The sequence below is a fragment of the Neopsephotus bourkii genome, unplaced genomic scaffold, assembly GCF_033783945.1.
Source record: "Neopsephotus bourkii isolate Nb327-2 ecotype Australia unplaced genomic scaffold, CSIRO-AGI_Nbou_v1 NB_450, whole genome shotgun sequence".
NCBI classification, from domain to species: Eukaryota; Metazoa; Chordata; class Aves; order Psittaciformes; family Psittacidae; genus Neopsephotus; species Neopsephotus bourkii.
This window is the reverse complement of record NW_026900952.1, coordinates 120249-138112: the sequence shown is the minus strand read 5'-3', so window position 1 is coordinate 138112 and position 17864 is coordinate 120249. Positions and strand designations below refer to the sequence as shown.

At 38.9% G+C, this 17864-nt stretch overlaps 1 protein-coding gene across 9 annotated transcripts in view; it reads right to left on the bottom strand.

The window, feature by feature from the left end:
* Positions 1-17864, bottom strand: part of NCKAP5 (NCK associated protein 5) — a 496578-nt gene that overhangs the window by 382356 nt on the left and 96358 nt on the right. For all 9 annotated transcript variants that reach the window (XM_061349572.1, XM_061349575.1, XM_061349574.1 and 6 more), the window contains one exon: positions 1162-1290. In XM_061349572.1, coding sequence (XP_061205556.1) covers positions 1162-1230 — 69 coding nt within the window. In that variant the 5' untranslated portion in view covers positions 1231-1290. The remainder of the gene's footprint in view (positions 1-1161; positions 1291-17864) is intronic.

Genomic DNA, 17864 nt, shown 5'->3' with positions numbered 1-17864 from the left:
CACTACCTGTGTGTACGGTAATGTTAAAGGAGAGGAGAAATATCTGCTCAAGAAGTCATCAGAAATGAGGACTTCAAATGACTGTTGGTACATTCTGTGATGCATGCTTGTTGTCTAGTGTTGCTACCTTGCTGCAGTCCTTTTCTCCCTCTAATCAAGCCTTGCTTCACGAATCATTTGCCTTATTATTTATGAGTGGCATTGGGCAAAGTTTAATATTTTGTGGCTTTCGTGTAAGGAGCCAAACTGGTGTTCGTTAGTGACCCCTGGAACTTAAACCCAGCCTTTGCAGCTGCAAATGCCAAATCCATTTGTTTCCAGCACTTCCCAGCATCAGTGCTAGCCATACGAACAATGAAAGAGGCAACTCTAATATCAACAATCAGGAACAAACTTGTCCCTCAGAAGACAATCTCTATGAATGTCAAAGATGGCATGGTTTTCCCTGACTCTCTAAGCTCTTGTTGTTCCAGTATTTATTAAACTAGCATGCTGAATACTTGACATTGGCATGTTTATCTTCTTACACAACTATTCCAGCATCTATGAGCATTTCCCAGTCATCTATCCATAGTACAGCTACGAAATGTCCTTGTTAATCTCAGTCATCATTTGAAAATATTAACTAAAACTAAATTCAGAATACAACCTCAATTAATCCAAATCCTATGTATATCCAAACCAGCTATTTTACAACACTTGGCATTTACATTTCTCTTTCAGGTGATATTAGAGCAATTTATACATTCACTACAGTGAAAGTTTTTCCTAGTATCCTCAACAGCAAAACAAGCATTTCTGATTAGATTGACCTCAGCTACCTACAGCTCTCATATGCTAAGTATAAAGCAATACAGAGTGATCCCACAGAGGCTGAGTAGGATTTTAATTGCAAGTTTGGTATATTTGTCTGGATTCCTTTCTTGTGTAAATCCAGTGAATTCAGGGCCATGCTTCCATATGATGACAAGTTTCTATTTAGGATGCAGTAAAATTCTTCCTGCACTTTTGCTCTGGAGAATCTTAAAAATCACAAAAGGTTGTGATACTGTGATGAATAAACAACTTTAAAATGTACATCATTATGAGTATTGTCTCTTAAAAATAATATTTTAATGACAGAAGATATATTCAGTAAATTCAGTAAATTTTCATTCTTACCACAAGACTGCTGTCCAGAGAAAGTCTTTTCCCAGATTCCCTTTTCTGTAGCTGTCTTTTTCTCTCCATAGCTGAGGTTACTTGTTTTCCTTTTGATCAGCTAGAAATGTCAGACTGTTTCCAGCACCACTAAAAAAAATAAAAAAACACCAAAATTAAATGCACATTTCAGTATCCTACTAACAGTTTCTGTCTTTCATCATTAACTTTGTAATAACCCAGCAGCTAATGACTTTGTGTCTATAGTAGGCTGCATTCCAGCAACAAATTTTCTGTGCCAGAAAAGCTAAACTCTCCAGACAGAAATATTGCCAATATGTTTGGGTCACTTCTCAAAGAAAAAAAATAAGCTGCTACTACTGTCCTTATCGAGACACCCCATGTTTTCATAGTCTCTTCTGAATTGGGCTGGGATCTGGATTTGCAGAGCCAACAAACTACCTGGGGCTGGGGAGCAGGAGGCGGGGAGGGAAACAGTTCGCTTCACATTAATTGCACTCCTCAGTAAGCCCTGCTTGTTGGCACATCTGCGCTGCTGCTATGATGTACATATTTTGGACCTAATCCTGCAGAGTTCTAAAAGCTTTCAACTCCCATTATCCTTAATGAGACACGAATGCCCTTAGCATGTTTAAGTTTTTAAGGTCAAAGATTCTGCTGTGTTAATCAGACAGCCCAACTGCCTGTACAGAATGGCTGGGGAACTTCACCCTGTGAAGCTATCACAGAGGGAGCGAGTCTTTTCAGTTTTATAGGATTTAGCTGTTCCTGGCTGGTGGTTTCTACTAAAACCAAGCTACAGTTTACCAGTAACTACAGCTCTCTCTTTTCCCAAGTGTTTCTGATAGTATATGTGTATGAAAGTTTTAGCTTGTATTTTAAGGTAATATTTATTGTGTGTGATTCAGGAACATGGGCAAAGCTAATGAATTTATTCAGGATTCAGAAAGTAGGAGCAGAACAACAGAAGTCAGAATCTAGCCTACATTAAAGCAGACAGGTATGCTCATAAATACAGAACCAAGTATAGGAATCTCATACTGACAACATTTACTGTATCAGAGGGCAAGATGCTATCTCTCTTAATCTGGGCTAACTCCCATTAAATGCAAAGAAATTTCACTACAAGAATTTGTCGACATTTTTTTTAGTCAAGAGCTGACATGAAAGCCTATTTAAAAACAATTTTAGTAAGACTGAGACATTCATACAGCACTGCTTAATGCTGAACATATAGAAATTCACAGCATTGGACTGAAAAACAATACTAAGCAAAAGATGTATCTGCCCATTTCTGATCCTTTTTACTTATTGTGAACAAAACCTTCAGTCACAAACAGCCAGGTGATGCACGAATACCACTGGGCTTGACTGTAGGGTAACACAGCTGGCATTCCCAAAAGAAGCATGTGCCCTGCAAATATATTTGCATGGGTATGGATAAATGTGATTTCTCAACCACCCATCTGTCACTGTGGGGATACTAAGCAGATAAAACCACCACAACTCATTCCTTACGTTGTCCCTAAATGCTCTGCCATGAGGGCACAAAGGAGTCTGACCACGGGTCAAGCAAAGGCCACCTACATGGAAAACAGGATGCCCAGGCTAAGCCTCCAAAGCCAGCTGGAATTTGAAGGGCTCCCAGAGGCATGCAACCCAGGATCATCAGGTCCACTGCGGGCATCACAACTGGGACTACTCTTGTAAAATATTTCCCATGGGGAAGCCACAATTGGTCTGGTACCAAGCCATCCAGTGAGAAATTCAGCCTCCTATTAAACAGTACTTGTTCTGTACTTCTGGTTTACACTTACGCAAGACCAGAATTCAAGCCTTTTTCTCCAAAATGGATAAATTACCACTATACACATTCATCTAAGGAATGAATGCAGTGAGAACATGTACACACAATGATAGGAAAACCAGTTATTGCACTATGTTCATTCCTGCCTTGTGGTTTTTTTCCCAGGTTTACCTGTAAGCCCTTGCTTCCTCTTAGTAGTACCAATCCTAAAGCTACAGACACTATTTCATTCAGCTTATAAGGAATCTCAGTGGTATGTTATCACAATTACACAATTTATACAATTACTGTACACATTAACACATTTACCATTGTTTGCTGATTAGTAATCATGCCTCAAAAGAAATACCAAAAGAGATTGGAACAAACACAGAGGCAACGTATTACACAGTTTTTGTGATTACACCAGAAACTGGCAAGAGAAAGCCCTTATGCAATATTTGTATCATACTTCTCTGCATTCATCATGCCTGGAGAGCAGGACTTCCACCAAGGGAGTCTTTGTTGATCAGCAAGCACACAACCACTTAGGAGCAAACCAGTTGGAGAGCTACAGTTGAAGCCCATTATCACTGCAGAAGGTCAAGCATTACTATTAATTATTCCTATAGGTTACATGCTACGCTGCCTTGGGCACCTCAAGAAGTGGATTTATTGTAACCCATACCTGGCACAGCACAAGAACCTACCCATGTACTGGTGAAGCAGCCTCAGACCTGCACACTCCACTGCCTCCACACACACACACACCATGGAAACAAATCTCTGGGCATGTTACCATTAGCAGTCACAGATCTCTCCTAAAGAGTTAACAACCTAAGGCTGAACCCACTTAAAGTTTTGAATCAAAGGTAATTGTCAGGGAAGATAATACATCATTTGTACCAACATATGCTGGTGCCTCAAAGTACCCAACTCAGGAGGCCTTTAAAGAAAACTGATCATCAGAGTGAAGTACATAAAACCAGAACAAGTTTTCATCTTGGAATGGGCATTTTTATGCATCATACTGTTTGTCTCAGACAAAAAATTACTCTCCCAGGTAAATCTGTCTTCCTCTGAGACTAACAACAATCTGAAATACAGTACTACATCCACTGGGAAGTTCAGCAGAGAATGGTCGTCCAGATGTAACAGTTCTGAAATGTAAAAGCACTCAGAATGAGTTTTGCCCAGTCATCAGAAATACTATTTGTATTGCCAAGAAAACAGCCTGTAGAAATTTATCCGCCTTCCCTGAACAATTTGCTTGTCGGTATCTTTATAGCAGAGACCCCAGTGATCAACATTCAGACCTTGACTGTCCCATTTAGCTCGGCTGAACTGTGAACTATTTCAAAACCACTTCTGATTTATGGTGTCTTCATTGACACTGCACTCATACATGTACATTGCCAAACCTTTGGGGGCACATCTTACTGTTCTTTGTGCTGCAGGAAATTTTTCCACTGTAGGACTGTTCTCTAAGGGACTATAGAGTTCATCTATGCTGAGCATGTTGGGGAAGGCACTGAAGTTAGAAGTACTTGGCGGTTATCCTCATATCCTCCTTGTATCCTCAAGAAGTGTATGGGGATCAGTCTAAGAGATTTCAGGTCCCAGATGTTTGCCTACTGTCTTAGTTTTTCATTGAGCTCAGGGAAGAAGGTTTTATATGGACATAGAAAAAACTCTCAGGGGAAGACCTAAGTGGAATCTTGCTTCAGTACAGTATACCCTCACTGTTCAGAAAACCAGCAAGCCAGAGACAGAGCCAGAGCTTGATTATACATCCTAAAGTGGAGTATTTTTAGCACTCAATACAAAAATCTTCATTACTTGAGGAAATGGCTCCAAAACTATGCCCTAGAGAAACGGTGTGATTAACAGAGAAAAGCACTCTTTAAAATCTATGCAAGAAGTTTCTTGGATTATAATACCTTCATTTCTAGTAGTAACAAAGGGTGATTGATGTATATTGCTTTAGCTGATGAAAACTCATAACATTATATTCTGCAGATAAGCATCCAACATATTTTCAGACAGTTTGGAACTGCAGTTACACTGCAACAGAGCTATGCCAACATATGCCAGCTGGGAACTAGCATACAGTATAGCTCTTTGGTAACTGGAAATACACTGTATTTATTTTTCTCTTACAAATTAGTATAAATTTAGAAGTTACAACACATAAAAATGACAGCTCTGTAAACTAGTGTCTTTTCATTTAAATTCAGGATAGATGTAGGGTAGCCTCCCCACCCTCTGCTTTGCACACCTTAACACTGCCAGAAGGCAAAACACTCATAGGGCAGCAAGGCATTCCCTCTCAGCAGTCTGCTTGTCTTTCTGAGGTGCTAATGAGAGGACAAGTTTTGTGATGTGGACATCAAAATGCTGGGTAACAGAATGAAGGCAAAATTATACAGTGATCACCCTTAAGCACTTTTTTCTACTCTGATAGTTCTGCTTGTTTGACAGCAATACTTTAAGACTGAAAGGGAGTGACAAGAACTGGTATTGTCTTCAGCAATGAAAGGAGAAGGAAAATAATATCGCTAGCATAGGTCAGGAAGAAGCTCTGAGAAAGTTAAGATTGTCATCAATGAAAATGCTAGTTAGAATGAACAGGTGACCTAAAGGTGAGAGATTTTATACCTCATTAACAATCTCTGGATTGATTCTGTTTCCCAAGAACCAAATTAAAAGTAATGTCTCTGTCCAGCTCTGCTTCTTTTGCATAATGCCAATGTGCATTTTCTTTTCGTGTGGTCTTTGTGCAAAAACAGAAGGAAAAAGCGCAACTAAATAGGTTACAGTTTGTATGGGCCTTTTTAGAACTGGAAAAAAAAATAAATCCAGAATTAAGGAGTTGGTGGGTATTCAACAGATTGAAGATTGTTCTGATCTATAAAATCACTACATTTAACTTCCCAGGCATAGGCCAGTCAAAAATGACAGCTAGCTTCATACTAAGCATTACACTGTTTCCTTTGTGTTGTGTTTTGTTTTGTTTGGGTTTTCGGAGGGGGGTTGGTTTGGCTTTTTTGTTTGTTTTTTTTGTTAATGATAGAGTGTTCAAACCATCAGAGCAGTAACCGCCGAAGACCCCACCTTCACAAAAGATGAGAATATTCTGCCTAGTCCTTGTAAGTGAGCCATGAAAATGGTTTCATTACCACACCCCTATCTCTCCCCATCATGGCATTTAGCCTGGTCAGGACTTGGAGTGATAAAGCGGAAAAAAAATTCCTTCCACTTGGGAAACAGAAAACTACAGTGACACTGGCATTTCTGCAACCTGAAACTCAGCTAAAAGTTTCTTGTTTCATCCACAGTGTATTTCATAGCAATGCCATAAGCAGGGCCCGCCTGTCTAATGCCCAGTACTCCCAGGTATTTGCTTAGGCTCATCAGCAGTTTGTTAGCACTAGTGTATATGTTGTACACCCACACCCACTGGATTAGGTTACTATTTAGGTAAGCAAACTGCATTTTTGCAGAGAGGGAAGGAGAATGTGCCACGTGCCAGCAGTAATGAGTTAATGAAATTAGAAAAATTCCAGTGCAGGAACCTAAAATGCTAAGATAAGTAGAATACGACGGGAATTACAAGGCAGCAAACACAGCACTGCTGTCCCTTTCTGCCTGCATATCTAGATATCCTGAATGGCTTTGGAAAATACTAAAAAACAAGTCAGAAGATATCTAGATAGAAGACTCTTTCCTAATTCTCTTAATTTTCCTGTGGGATAATTAATTTTGATGCACCCCAAATTTCTTACTATCTCTAAAGCTGTTCCAAAGGACACTGGACCTGTAGACGCAGTGCACAGAGCCAGCTATGCCCTGCAAATTATTTTATGATCCAAACCACTCCCTAACCCAATGGTCCCCTAGTTCTGGTTGAAAACTGTCCAGCAGTCATCCACAAGGCCATGATAAAGCACTCCCAAAGAAGAGTGGGAAAGGCCAGAGCTAGACAAGGAAACTTTGCATCCTTGTGATTTAAAGTAAGCACAATGACAATATCACATAACAGAAACTGAATGTTGATGAATTTGAGAGCCAAATACTATGGATCTATCCTGCCCTTATCCCATCTCTTGAAAGGGAATCAACAGAGCACGAAGGACAGTCTCATACAATTTTTGACTGGTGATCACTTGCCAGCAAAGAACAGACTCCCAGTAAAATGTTCTGGGAAAAAAAGCATTTAGAATAAAGCATCTCAGCTACTAATTTCCACCCTGTTTCAACCACAGTTTTCAAAACACATTTATGCTTTCTTCATGAAAGATAATCTTCCATTTATTCAGCAAACTAAACAACCAGTAAAGCTTTCTATAGCATTGCTTCTAGGATTTAAACAATTTAAGATTAAGGGCTTAAACCTAGCAAACCTATCAGTGTGCTCAAAATAATACCAGGAATTTCAATAAATCAAAAAATAAAGAATATAGCATTAAAGATGTTATTAATATGACAGCTGTCAAGATGAATTGCATGAGAAGCATTTAAAAGATTTATATCTCAGTATCTCACCAGGTTAATTAAATGGATGCATGCATTCATTTAAGAGGATGAGGTGGGTTGCAGTGACATAAAATGAGAGGGCACAAGATTACGTTCTTTCAGCACTAACAAGAAAGGGTTGAGCAGATATCATTTCCGTATTCTGTAATAAGCATGATTCATCCGTTGCCATTTTCAGCTCTCATTTTCTTTCTGGCCAAGAAAAGACTATGAACATTTATAGACTAACATAATCAAAGCTTTAACCTTTTCAGCATTTTCTGTTTGGATTGGCTGTCCGTTTTTATCATGGGGTTCCAGGGCCATGCCACAGGGAGAAGAACCACCAGTAAATTACACCAAAGAATGCTGGAAAGGTCAAAGGATTACTCTCCCCTGTTTGCTTTTATGGGACATATGAAGCATTCATATCATGCAATAAAATTACTCAGGAAAAAATTGATGAAAGACAAGCAGACAGAAAGCATGAATCTGTTTCAGGACAGCATGGAAGAAAAGGATATATTACAGTGTTATCATCAATAAAAAACAGATTATGACAATAGCGTTTGTGTACCCTTAATTCTTGCCCTGAAATCAAATCCGTCTGAACATTTTAAGACCTATATCCAAGAAACAGATAGCAAGGCAAGACTGAGGTGATTCAGGCTGAAGGAAACATTAGATCCAAAGCTCCTATTTCTTGAGTAAGTTTCTAATCACTTGTTATTAGATATTATTACTTCATACGATTATAAATTACGTGATATAGATTATTATATGATAAAGATGGGAACCCTTAGCCACTAAGCCTCTTTCAGCAATGTTTTGCTACCTAGGCTGTTAATCAGCAAAAGGTATGCTTTGAGCACAGCAACAGCATCAGCTATGTCTGAGGGACACAATTTCACAGGCAGTTCCAAGCGTCTGGAGAAGATGAACTCCAGGACCTGGGGAAATTTCACTGTTACTGTACACAGACCTAAAGGGTTATGTGGAGAATTTGAGGTTCAAAAACAAAGTCCCATTTATACTCCAATAAAGACACGTCTGGCATCAACTACATGCAACTTCTGTAATCAAGTACATCATTATTAGAGCTAGCTGTTTCTCTTGGTAAAACGGCTAGCTGGCAGCAGAAACCCAAACTGGAATTTCGTTAGGTTTCAAACACCGAATTACAAGTCATCATCAGATGCAGCAGCATCTGGTTTAAGAGGCCAAAAAAGATAACATACCAAATTCATATGTATTCATTTAAGACATTGCAATGTTCAGAAAAATGCACACAATTGTATCTAATATCTGAATAAGTCTGACAGAAAACTAAGTGGAGGAAAGAATTTAATATACACAACCAAGTTTCCTACATTTTGCTCAGTTTGATTTGTAGGGTTTTTTAATTTTTCTTCCATTGGTGTAAATCAAGGCACTGTTCAAGTAAGCTAAAGAATTTGAAGCCTATGTGTAAGACCTGTATCAGGATCTCTGCTGTAAACAAAGGTAGAATGCCAACTCCATTTTTGAAAGTAGAACTAGGAGCTTCTGAAATGTGCCTAAAGATCCCTTCCTCTCTGAGACCAATGTATTTCAGTCAGCATCTCTGCTGCTTGTCCATCTGTCCTAATCACAGTCCATAGAGACCACTAAAAATCATTGGGTTTGCATATGCTCCACCCCTTCCACCTGCACTTCTAAAAGGGATGATGGCTGTACACTCACAGGATAGTCTCTGATGTGAACACAAGCCCATCAGACACAGAGAATGAATATCCTTATGAGGTTTTTATTACAATCACCTCTCTTGTTTCCCATTCACTCATTCTGCAGCTTATGCACAATGAAGTATTTTGCTAGAAACATTTTCTAACAGAACATTTTGGTGAATGAAAGCAGTTTTGTGACATGAAGTGTCCCAAGTGAATGCTACTCTGTTTGGTCCTCCCTGGCATCATAGATGAAAAGAATGAAAGATCATTTATTTACTGATGTATTCCAGGTCATGGATATAAGGAATTATTAAAATCATCTCAACTTAGTAACAGCATTCAGACATCTAGGTTTACTCCACAGAGCACTGGTAACACTTCAAAATGTTCACGTGGCTCAAAGGAAAACTCTCAAGACAAAGTACTGTAAAAATATTTCCTCTGTCACTAGTAACACCTTCAGCACCCAGCGCTGCACATTGTCCTATAAAGAAAGCCATTTGCATTAGAGGGAATATTTCAACGTCTGGGCTGCGAATTTGTTTCTAATGAATCTGGGGCTTTGTGGATTGTAACCTAGTGTCTCAAGTTCCACCTTGCTGTACAGACGCTCCCAGTGGGTCAGGGCCTATCCTTCCATTACAGGCAATAACTTTATAATGAAGGTATTAGTTTAAGAACGGCACAGACAAGAAACTGAATCAAGCTCATAATCCCTTTCTGTCCAATGAAAAAAAAAAAAAAGGAAGATGTGCAGTGAAATAACTGTCATCTCTCCATGACCTGGAAAGAGGGTAACTGGGAAAGGGTTCAACTTCATCTATCTGCATAATCTGAAAATAGCTCCTCCACCCTACCATGACTAAACTCTACCCTGGGAAACACGAGGGGAAAGACAGTGCCAATCTCTTCAGTGCCAGCTAAACCAGAACTGAGCCCCTGGTTTGAAAGAACAGACTGTAGCATGGAAACAAAGCAAGAATATGCAATCTCATTAGCCTGGGCAGCTCCATGTGCTACCTGCACAGGACTCTGCATATTCTTATCAGAAAAATTCTTCACATATCACTTACTTTGATCTGCAAGTGCCTTCACTGAGTCCTTGTACAGTCAGGCCAGCTATAACTGCAGCTATAGTTCTTTGGACTCTGCTGTCCACTGCTACAGCCAAGACATAAAAGAGGTGTGGTACCAGAGCTGAATTTGGAGGTACCACAACTAACTATTGCTCCTGTGGGTGGACACTGAAATCCTTCAGCTAGTCTCTGGCTGTCTAGCCTTTGCAGAAGTCAGAAGTCTACTCTAATTGCAACCAACCTAACATCAGCCAAGGACGACACCCAACAGAATTCAGCTTCAGTGTTCCCAAACACACTTCAGTAACATCTCTCCTTCATGCTCACAGCAGAAAGGTGACAGGGTACAATTCAGCTCTACCTCCTTCAGTTTCATTGAGATGTATCCCCTGGATACCAATACGTATACATAAATTAAAATTCCAGGGGATTTCCCTAGCCAATTCAAATTCACTTTATTCTGACACAACAGAGCATGTAGGACTGTGGGATATCAAGACCATAAAATTAAGAGGAACAGATACACACAGATTAAACTCCATCTTCATCTTATGGCCAAGAAAACTATTATGAAAACATTAAAAATGAAATATGTTCTGTCTTCATCTATATTTCCTTAGATGGTGACAGAACACTGAACAGTGTCAGCATACCAAACAGCCATTCACCTCTTTTTCTTCTGCAATTCTAGAGTGAGCTCATCTCAAATACTGAATTCAGTTGTGGACAAAAAGGACAGACAAAATTGATGGAATTCAGACAACAGCAGCAAAGATGATTAAAGTATTGACTTGGAGGGAAACGATTAACAGGACCCTTCATAGTAGTTTCAAATAATGACAAAGAGGAGACTAAAATGAGAAGGAATGACCACCTATGCATGTTTGAGGGACATACACAAACACTAGGGACAGTGAGAAACTGATTAGGTTATCAACAACAGGCTGAAAAGAAATAAAGAAGGGGAAATGATGCTGGGTATCTGAAGAAATTACCTGGAGCGAAATCCAACACAGATCAATTCCCAGATTCATATGACACTTGTCATATAAAAAAATTAGGCAGGATGAAGTACAGTAGAATACACTGAAAGTGAGTGATGACTTATTGGAAGACTCTGATGGGGAGGAAAAGACCCTTCTCTCCCTTTCAGTGTCCCTCTTTATAAATTGTGGTGGTTGATTCACATTAGACACAATAAGAGTGGCAGTTTTTTGCTTTGGCTGGGAGAAGAGCCACTCCATTCTTCCTCCCATGCAGTCAGCTGCCAGCAGTGCTTACTCCCCTTTCACAGAGTGAAGACTCACTGTCACACACTGATTTATAATTTTTCCATCTGCCAGAAACATAATAAAAATGTAAATTAAAAAACATTCATGAATTTCCTACTTAAAAGGTTCATAATTCTCCTATGGTTTATGTCATTCTACCAGTCTCTAACTCATCTGCACTCAGTTCTACCAAGTGAAATGGGAAAGAGCATATAGTCTGCCATCACAGATAATAACTTGACACTTTGGGATTATGGATACACTACTATCCAGATAATACTAGACAGGGGCATACTATTAAAATTATCCAGTCTCTCTCCCTCACATCCGTGCATTTAAAATGCAAAATAAAATCATTAAACTACTGGAATTGGCACGAAAGAAAAAAAAAAATTAAATACAGACCTTTCAGAAGTTCATCGTCCACTAAAAACAGAAAGATGCCTTTGCTTTCAGTAGCCAGCAAAGCAAGTTGGGTTGGCACAAGATTATTCATCTACTTTTTCCTACAGAGTTCATGTTAGCACCTCAAATATGATTTCCCCCCCTAAATTATTTCTTAGAAGTAATGCCATGCAGATTTAGGTAAAACTTTTAATAATATAATTTATGCACCTCCAGTCTTGGAATAACCAAAGTTATCCAATACTACTGTTCAGCTTAAATTTCAGCTGAAATAAATAATTTTTAGTGAGGAAAGGGAAAGTGTGATACATTTGTGTGTCCTAAAGTATCCTCTTAGAATTTAAAAGTGCATTTTGAGACTAAATATAGCCTTGTAAAGTATTTTGGTTTGCATAAGATTTATGGGGGGTGTGTGGGAGAGGGGAACAGTTTTGGACATAAGCAAGCAAGAATGTACTTGGTTCATTTCAGATAAGCCTTAAGTGCTTGCCCACACTTTGAGTTGAATCCCTGCTCTTGAGTGGGTGGTTTTGGTTGATTCACGAACTTCTGCTGTCTCAGTTTGCCCAGTATACTGTGAAGGTAATAATATATAGTATATTTAAGTGCCATTTACAGAATAATTTCTCTTTGTCAAAGACTTGAATAATGAAACTTCCTATTAGCACTGCTGTTCTATCAATACTCTATCTACCGGATGTGTACATCACTATGTACCTAAAGTGGGGCATGATTCTTTCTCCAAATTCTGCCCAGTACAGCAGAAGATGCTCAGTTCTCATTCACCTCTTGGCTATTCTGTCAAGATTAATCTGATGGTGGAAATACAATTAGAACAGACTTAAACTCAACGAAGGGCCAGAGACAATTCTGACACCAACCAACCAAAAGCAGGTACACAGGCAATGAGCCAGATATCTTCTACTCCCTCCACAGATCCCAACCGCATTCCCCCACATGCCAAGTAGGAAGCATTAAAGCAGCTTTTTTTTTTTTTTATTTAGAACTTAACCCTTTTTTCTGTAATAGTGGGGGTCTTGAGCAGGATGCTGCCTGCAGCCAACAGAAAGGTTCTGTTCTCCTTTGATTTTCCCTGTTAGCTCACTGTGATGTTACCAGGAGCTATCAGAGACAAGAGAACCTCTGAGTGGGACTCCAAGAAGGGAGAGAGGAACAAAAGGGCAAAGTAAGGTGGGGTCTTCATGGGACTTCTTGCCCAAGGGTGTGACCTAAAGCCACAAGAATGTGCCTTATCCTTCCTGTTGTCTTGCGTGAAGATCCTTTGAGTTAAATCTTAACCTTCGGTTTGCCTCACACCAGGGTAAGCCACCCCATCTCAGCTGAGTAAGATAGCAGCTAGGGGGATGTAGCCGCCTACTGCTACTGGTTAAGTTAGACCCCTCAGCAAGGGAGGTCTCAGATATGCTCCCCAGACTTATAAGCTCTTGAACTGTGCACCGAAGCTTAGGATCCCCCTGTAACACACAGGAGCCCAACCTGGAGTTCAGGTAGAGGGGAATAAGTAAACAGGTAAAGCATAGCTTGCTTCCACAAGAGGCAATAGCCAGTGGATGAAAGTGAGACTTTAGTGCTTTACTAGAGAGACAGGATCCATTAATGCCTGCCATGAGTAAGGAAAATATTACTTAGTGTTTGTGGTATATGTCTGCCTCTGCATTGTCATGCTGCCATTGGTTTTGTACCTCAGGGACCATTCACTTCTCAGGGCTGTGCCAAAAATTATCATCTCATTGATAAATTTTTATGAATGTCTGTTTAAAGCGTCTTATTGTGACAGGGGAATTTTCTAGTGAAGGAGAAGAAAAGCAATTCACTTAAAGATTTGTAAATAGAAATGACAGAAATAGTTTCCTATGAACACTGTAATGTATTCTCAATCAATAATACTATGACAGAATTGCAGCTTAATGGAAGGAAGTTACTAGTTTTAGGAAAGGCACATAATTAAATACAAGACAAGTGCATAGATTCTCAAGCAGACAACAGCCAACCCGAACTCTGTAGATTGTGCTACCATTGCCTCTTCTGTTCATTTGGTGCTGTCTTTCATTTAAATGCACAACCTCAAAATAAAGATGAAGCTCTTAGTTTCAAATGTTAGGGCTAACAGCCAGTGATACAACACATAACAGAGCTGTTTATTAAAAATAGGCCAGGTTTTACTTTAATACTTTCCTGCAGTTCCAGCAAATGTTAAAAATCCTTAATGATTTAGCTGAACTTCCAGTAATTTCTAAATGTTTCTCATGTTTAACTGCAAACAGCACCTATGCCTTTTGCCACCAGCATAATACAGAGATTGGATAGATCTAACTATTAGTAATTGGGATTTTAGCCTTTCACTTCTGGATCAGTGTTTCAAACTCAAGACCAGGTGGGTATTCAATAAAAGTAATTTCCATCAGCTGCCTGTTCATTCACCTCTATGAAATATTACAAGGTGGTAGTGGACAGGTGTCTATATAATTAAAATACACTTCAGAAGCACAGTTGGCACCCTGGAATTTCCTTACTACAAATTTATAATCTATTCCCCACAGCTCATATATGAAAAGTATTCAGGAGCACTGAGATGTCATTTAAAAAACAGGAAGATACAGTGTTCTTTGTTAATTCCACAAACAAAGTACCTGTGTGTTTCTAGAGCAGTTTTGAATTCCCAGACAAATACTTTTGTGCACTGCAAAGACGATTATTCAGCCTAATAAAACTCATGAATATGAGAAATACCAACATTAAAAAACCTAGAGCCCTGTAGGTTATATTGTAATGTAAACTCTCACAGCCAGCACTATGCATGGTATACATGGTAAAGAGAATATATATCCACAAAGTATCAGCAAAGCAGAATCACACAGGATGTCCCACATATCCATGAATTTGCATTAATTGAGTCAATATTCCAAAGATCCACACAGAACTTAAGTATTTTTGGCAACCAAAAATACAAAAAGGGCTTTGATAGGATAAGGTATGCCCAACCTCAACATGAGGTGGTTTCTCTGATTAGGAATCCAGGCAACAGTTTCATGTTTGAGTAGGATTTGGGGGATGAGCAGGGGGAATAGCACAATATTTTATGGCTTTTGAATAATCAAGCCCATAATTCAAGCCTCAAGCCTTTAATCAGTTTCTCTTCTTTAACCCGTTCAGAGGTTTTGTCAGAGAACGTGTGAGAAAATGCTCTCCACTGACTTTCCTTTCTTCTTATACTAATTTTGAGCTAAGCAACACAGAGCACTTCAGGTTGAAGCCCTATGAGAGATGCAGGTTCATAGAACTGGGACATTCAGAGACTATCATGGAAATCTTTGTTCTTGCCAACAACTCACATCTGTGTCAGTGAAAGAAGAAAAGTTATATGGAATCCAAACAACAGAGAAGGACATTTAAGTAAATCCCCAGGAGCGATAATACATGTGCAAGATGTTTCACCTCTCTGAAAAGAAACATTGTTTTGTCTGACCTAGTTCAAGATGCTAAAAGATTTATAAGAACATAAAACAACAGTTAAGCTTGGCACTGTTGTGCTGTATGACAACTATGGATCCACCTGAGAAAAGAGCCCTCATCTCAATGTGGGAACACAACAGAGGAGAGTTTAGTTAGCTCAAACATCAAGTAACCTTGATTTTGTGAGGTGAAAAAAAAGAACCACATCAAAAAAAAAAAAAAAACAAGGAAAGCCAGTCTTCTAATTGCTGTTTCAGATCTTACGAGGAAAGTCCTATTAGATATTTTCTTCTACTAGGAATTTTCTGCTTAAACTCGTTTTCTCAGCCACTAATTCCCTCTGCAAGGGAACAACTGAAATATATGGACAAAATTCACTGCTACATAAGTCTCAGCATTTACCCCTCCAGCCTCTAACTTACATACATTAAAATTAGTCTGCTTTTTACATACATTTCAGATGAAATGGTTAAAAGGAAGAGGAAAAACATGAATATGTGGAATTAAATATGTGGAATTAACACACCCATGTTTAACACTTTCTGTCACATTGTCCAGAAGAACATCTATAACCTGCTAAAACTGGACCACAAAACCAAAAATTTAAAACCTGAAGACCGCCTCTGTTAACAAATTGCAGATGCAGGAGACACATACAAAAAGACCTCACAAATCAGCAATGAGGGGAAGAGAGAGCAAATCATGCAGAAACTATTTAATCAATGAGTTAAGACAATTATAACATCTGTTAATCTTTTGTGTAGGTTATAATTAGATGCTGCAGAGGAGTAGCCTTTAAGGGGGAGGCAGGGAATCCTTTAACATCTGCTAGGAGGGCAAACACTGTGCAATAAATGACTTTAAATGCAATCAGCAAAATGAGAGCTGTGCAGAGTTCACAAAAGGCCTCTATAAAAGATTGAGGATAACAAAATATTTTGCCAAAGGTCAACTCCTGCAGCACCAGAGCCTGAATAATGACCACAACAAAACAAAACATGATCGTACCTCTGAAAAACAGTTCTTTTCTCATTTGTTTCATTATAGCAAAGCTACATGCTGTTGCTGTGTATCATGTCAGTTTAATGACTTATTAGGGCTGTAGCTATCAACCCTGAACAGTTCAGAATAAACAGGTAGGTGTGATATATTTTAAAGACCAGAATTCAGTCTAATTAGACTGACACAGAACTGTGTTGTACTGTAAAAGTGATGTGATTCTGATTTTAAATAATCAATCATTTAGTAGCCTCTAAAAAAATCCAATAATTTACTCATTTTGTCCTTGAAAACAACCATATGCTTTCAGCTGTTACTCAGTGAAAATATGAGAACAAGGACGAGTTATTTTATCCAGTTTAACACAGCCCTCTACTGGCAAAATAACCCCCCAAAATCTTATCACTATGAACCATTTTGTCAGATCATTTCAGATCAGCTGAAAAAGATCCTACATTTACAGTAAAGTTACACCAAATCTTAGAAGACAGCAGTGTAGATCAGAGCTTTAGGGATCTAAATAAATCAAGCCACCACTTAATCTCTCTGGAGTTCCCTTGCTGACAGCACTACTTCCTTTTACCCAGCAGATGCAGATCTGAACATCACCAGAGCACTGAAGGAAAAAAGCCAAGTGCTCATATCTGGTGGAGTAAGTCATTTTAGACACAAATGCAGTCCTTTTACTTGTACAAGTTGTGCTGTGCTCCTAAAAGAGTTCCACACTGATTCCCAACAGGATCAATGCACACATGATTTTAGTTTGCAGAATTAGGTAATACCTACTACAGGCAAAGCAAGCACAATACAGCCCAGCTGAAAAAAGAATACTATTGAAAATAAAAATGCTAACTACCATCAAAAAGCAACTTCATTGCAAAAGAATTCCTGCTTCCTTTTCTTCACCATTACTGCAAATCCACAGCTGTGATTCAACACAGCTTCAATCAAGTGAAGCAGACAATGAAATTCACCTCTGTTGTTACATGCAGTAATTAACTCTTCCTATTTGTATTATGTCCGAGCAACAAAGAAACAAAAGGGTATGGTAAACTGTTGAATTTAACAATTTAGATAACGATGAATTATAATAATCAATTAGCACTGTCAAAGGAAATAAATTGTGCCACGCATTTGATTCTGCACAGACCTATTATGTGCACACACTATCCAAAGCAAGTTTGGCTCTGGAAAAGAGTTGTCCCGTGGAAAGCTTATCAAACATGCAGTTTAATAGTAGCATTTGCTCTTGCTGTGTGTCATTACTAATAGTCTCTATTTCAGCATCATAATTTTTAGCCATTCCTTTATAATCCAACCTGCTTTTCAGAGTCTGCATCTTTCATAGCCCACAGACAATGTTACTGCCAGCTTCCAGAAGCCATCACTGCTGAACAAGCCATGTTTTCCTGGTTCACCTGAATGCAAGTCAGTGGAATCATAAAAAATTCCTGAGTATTTTTCACAT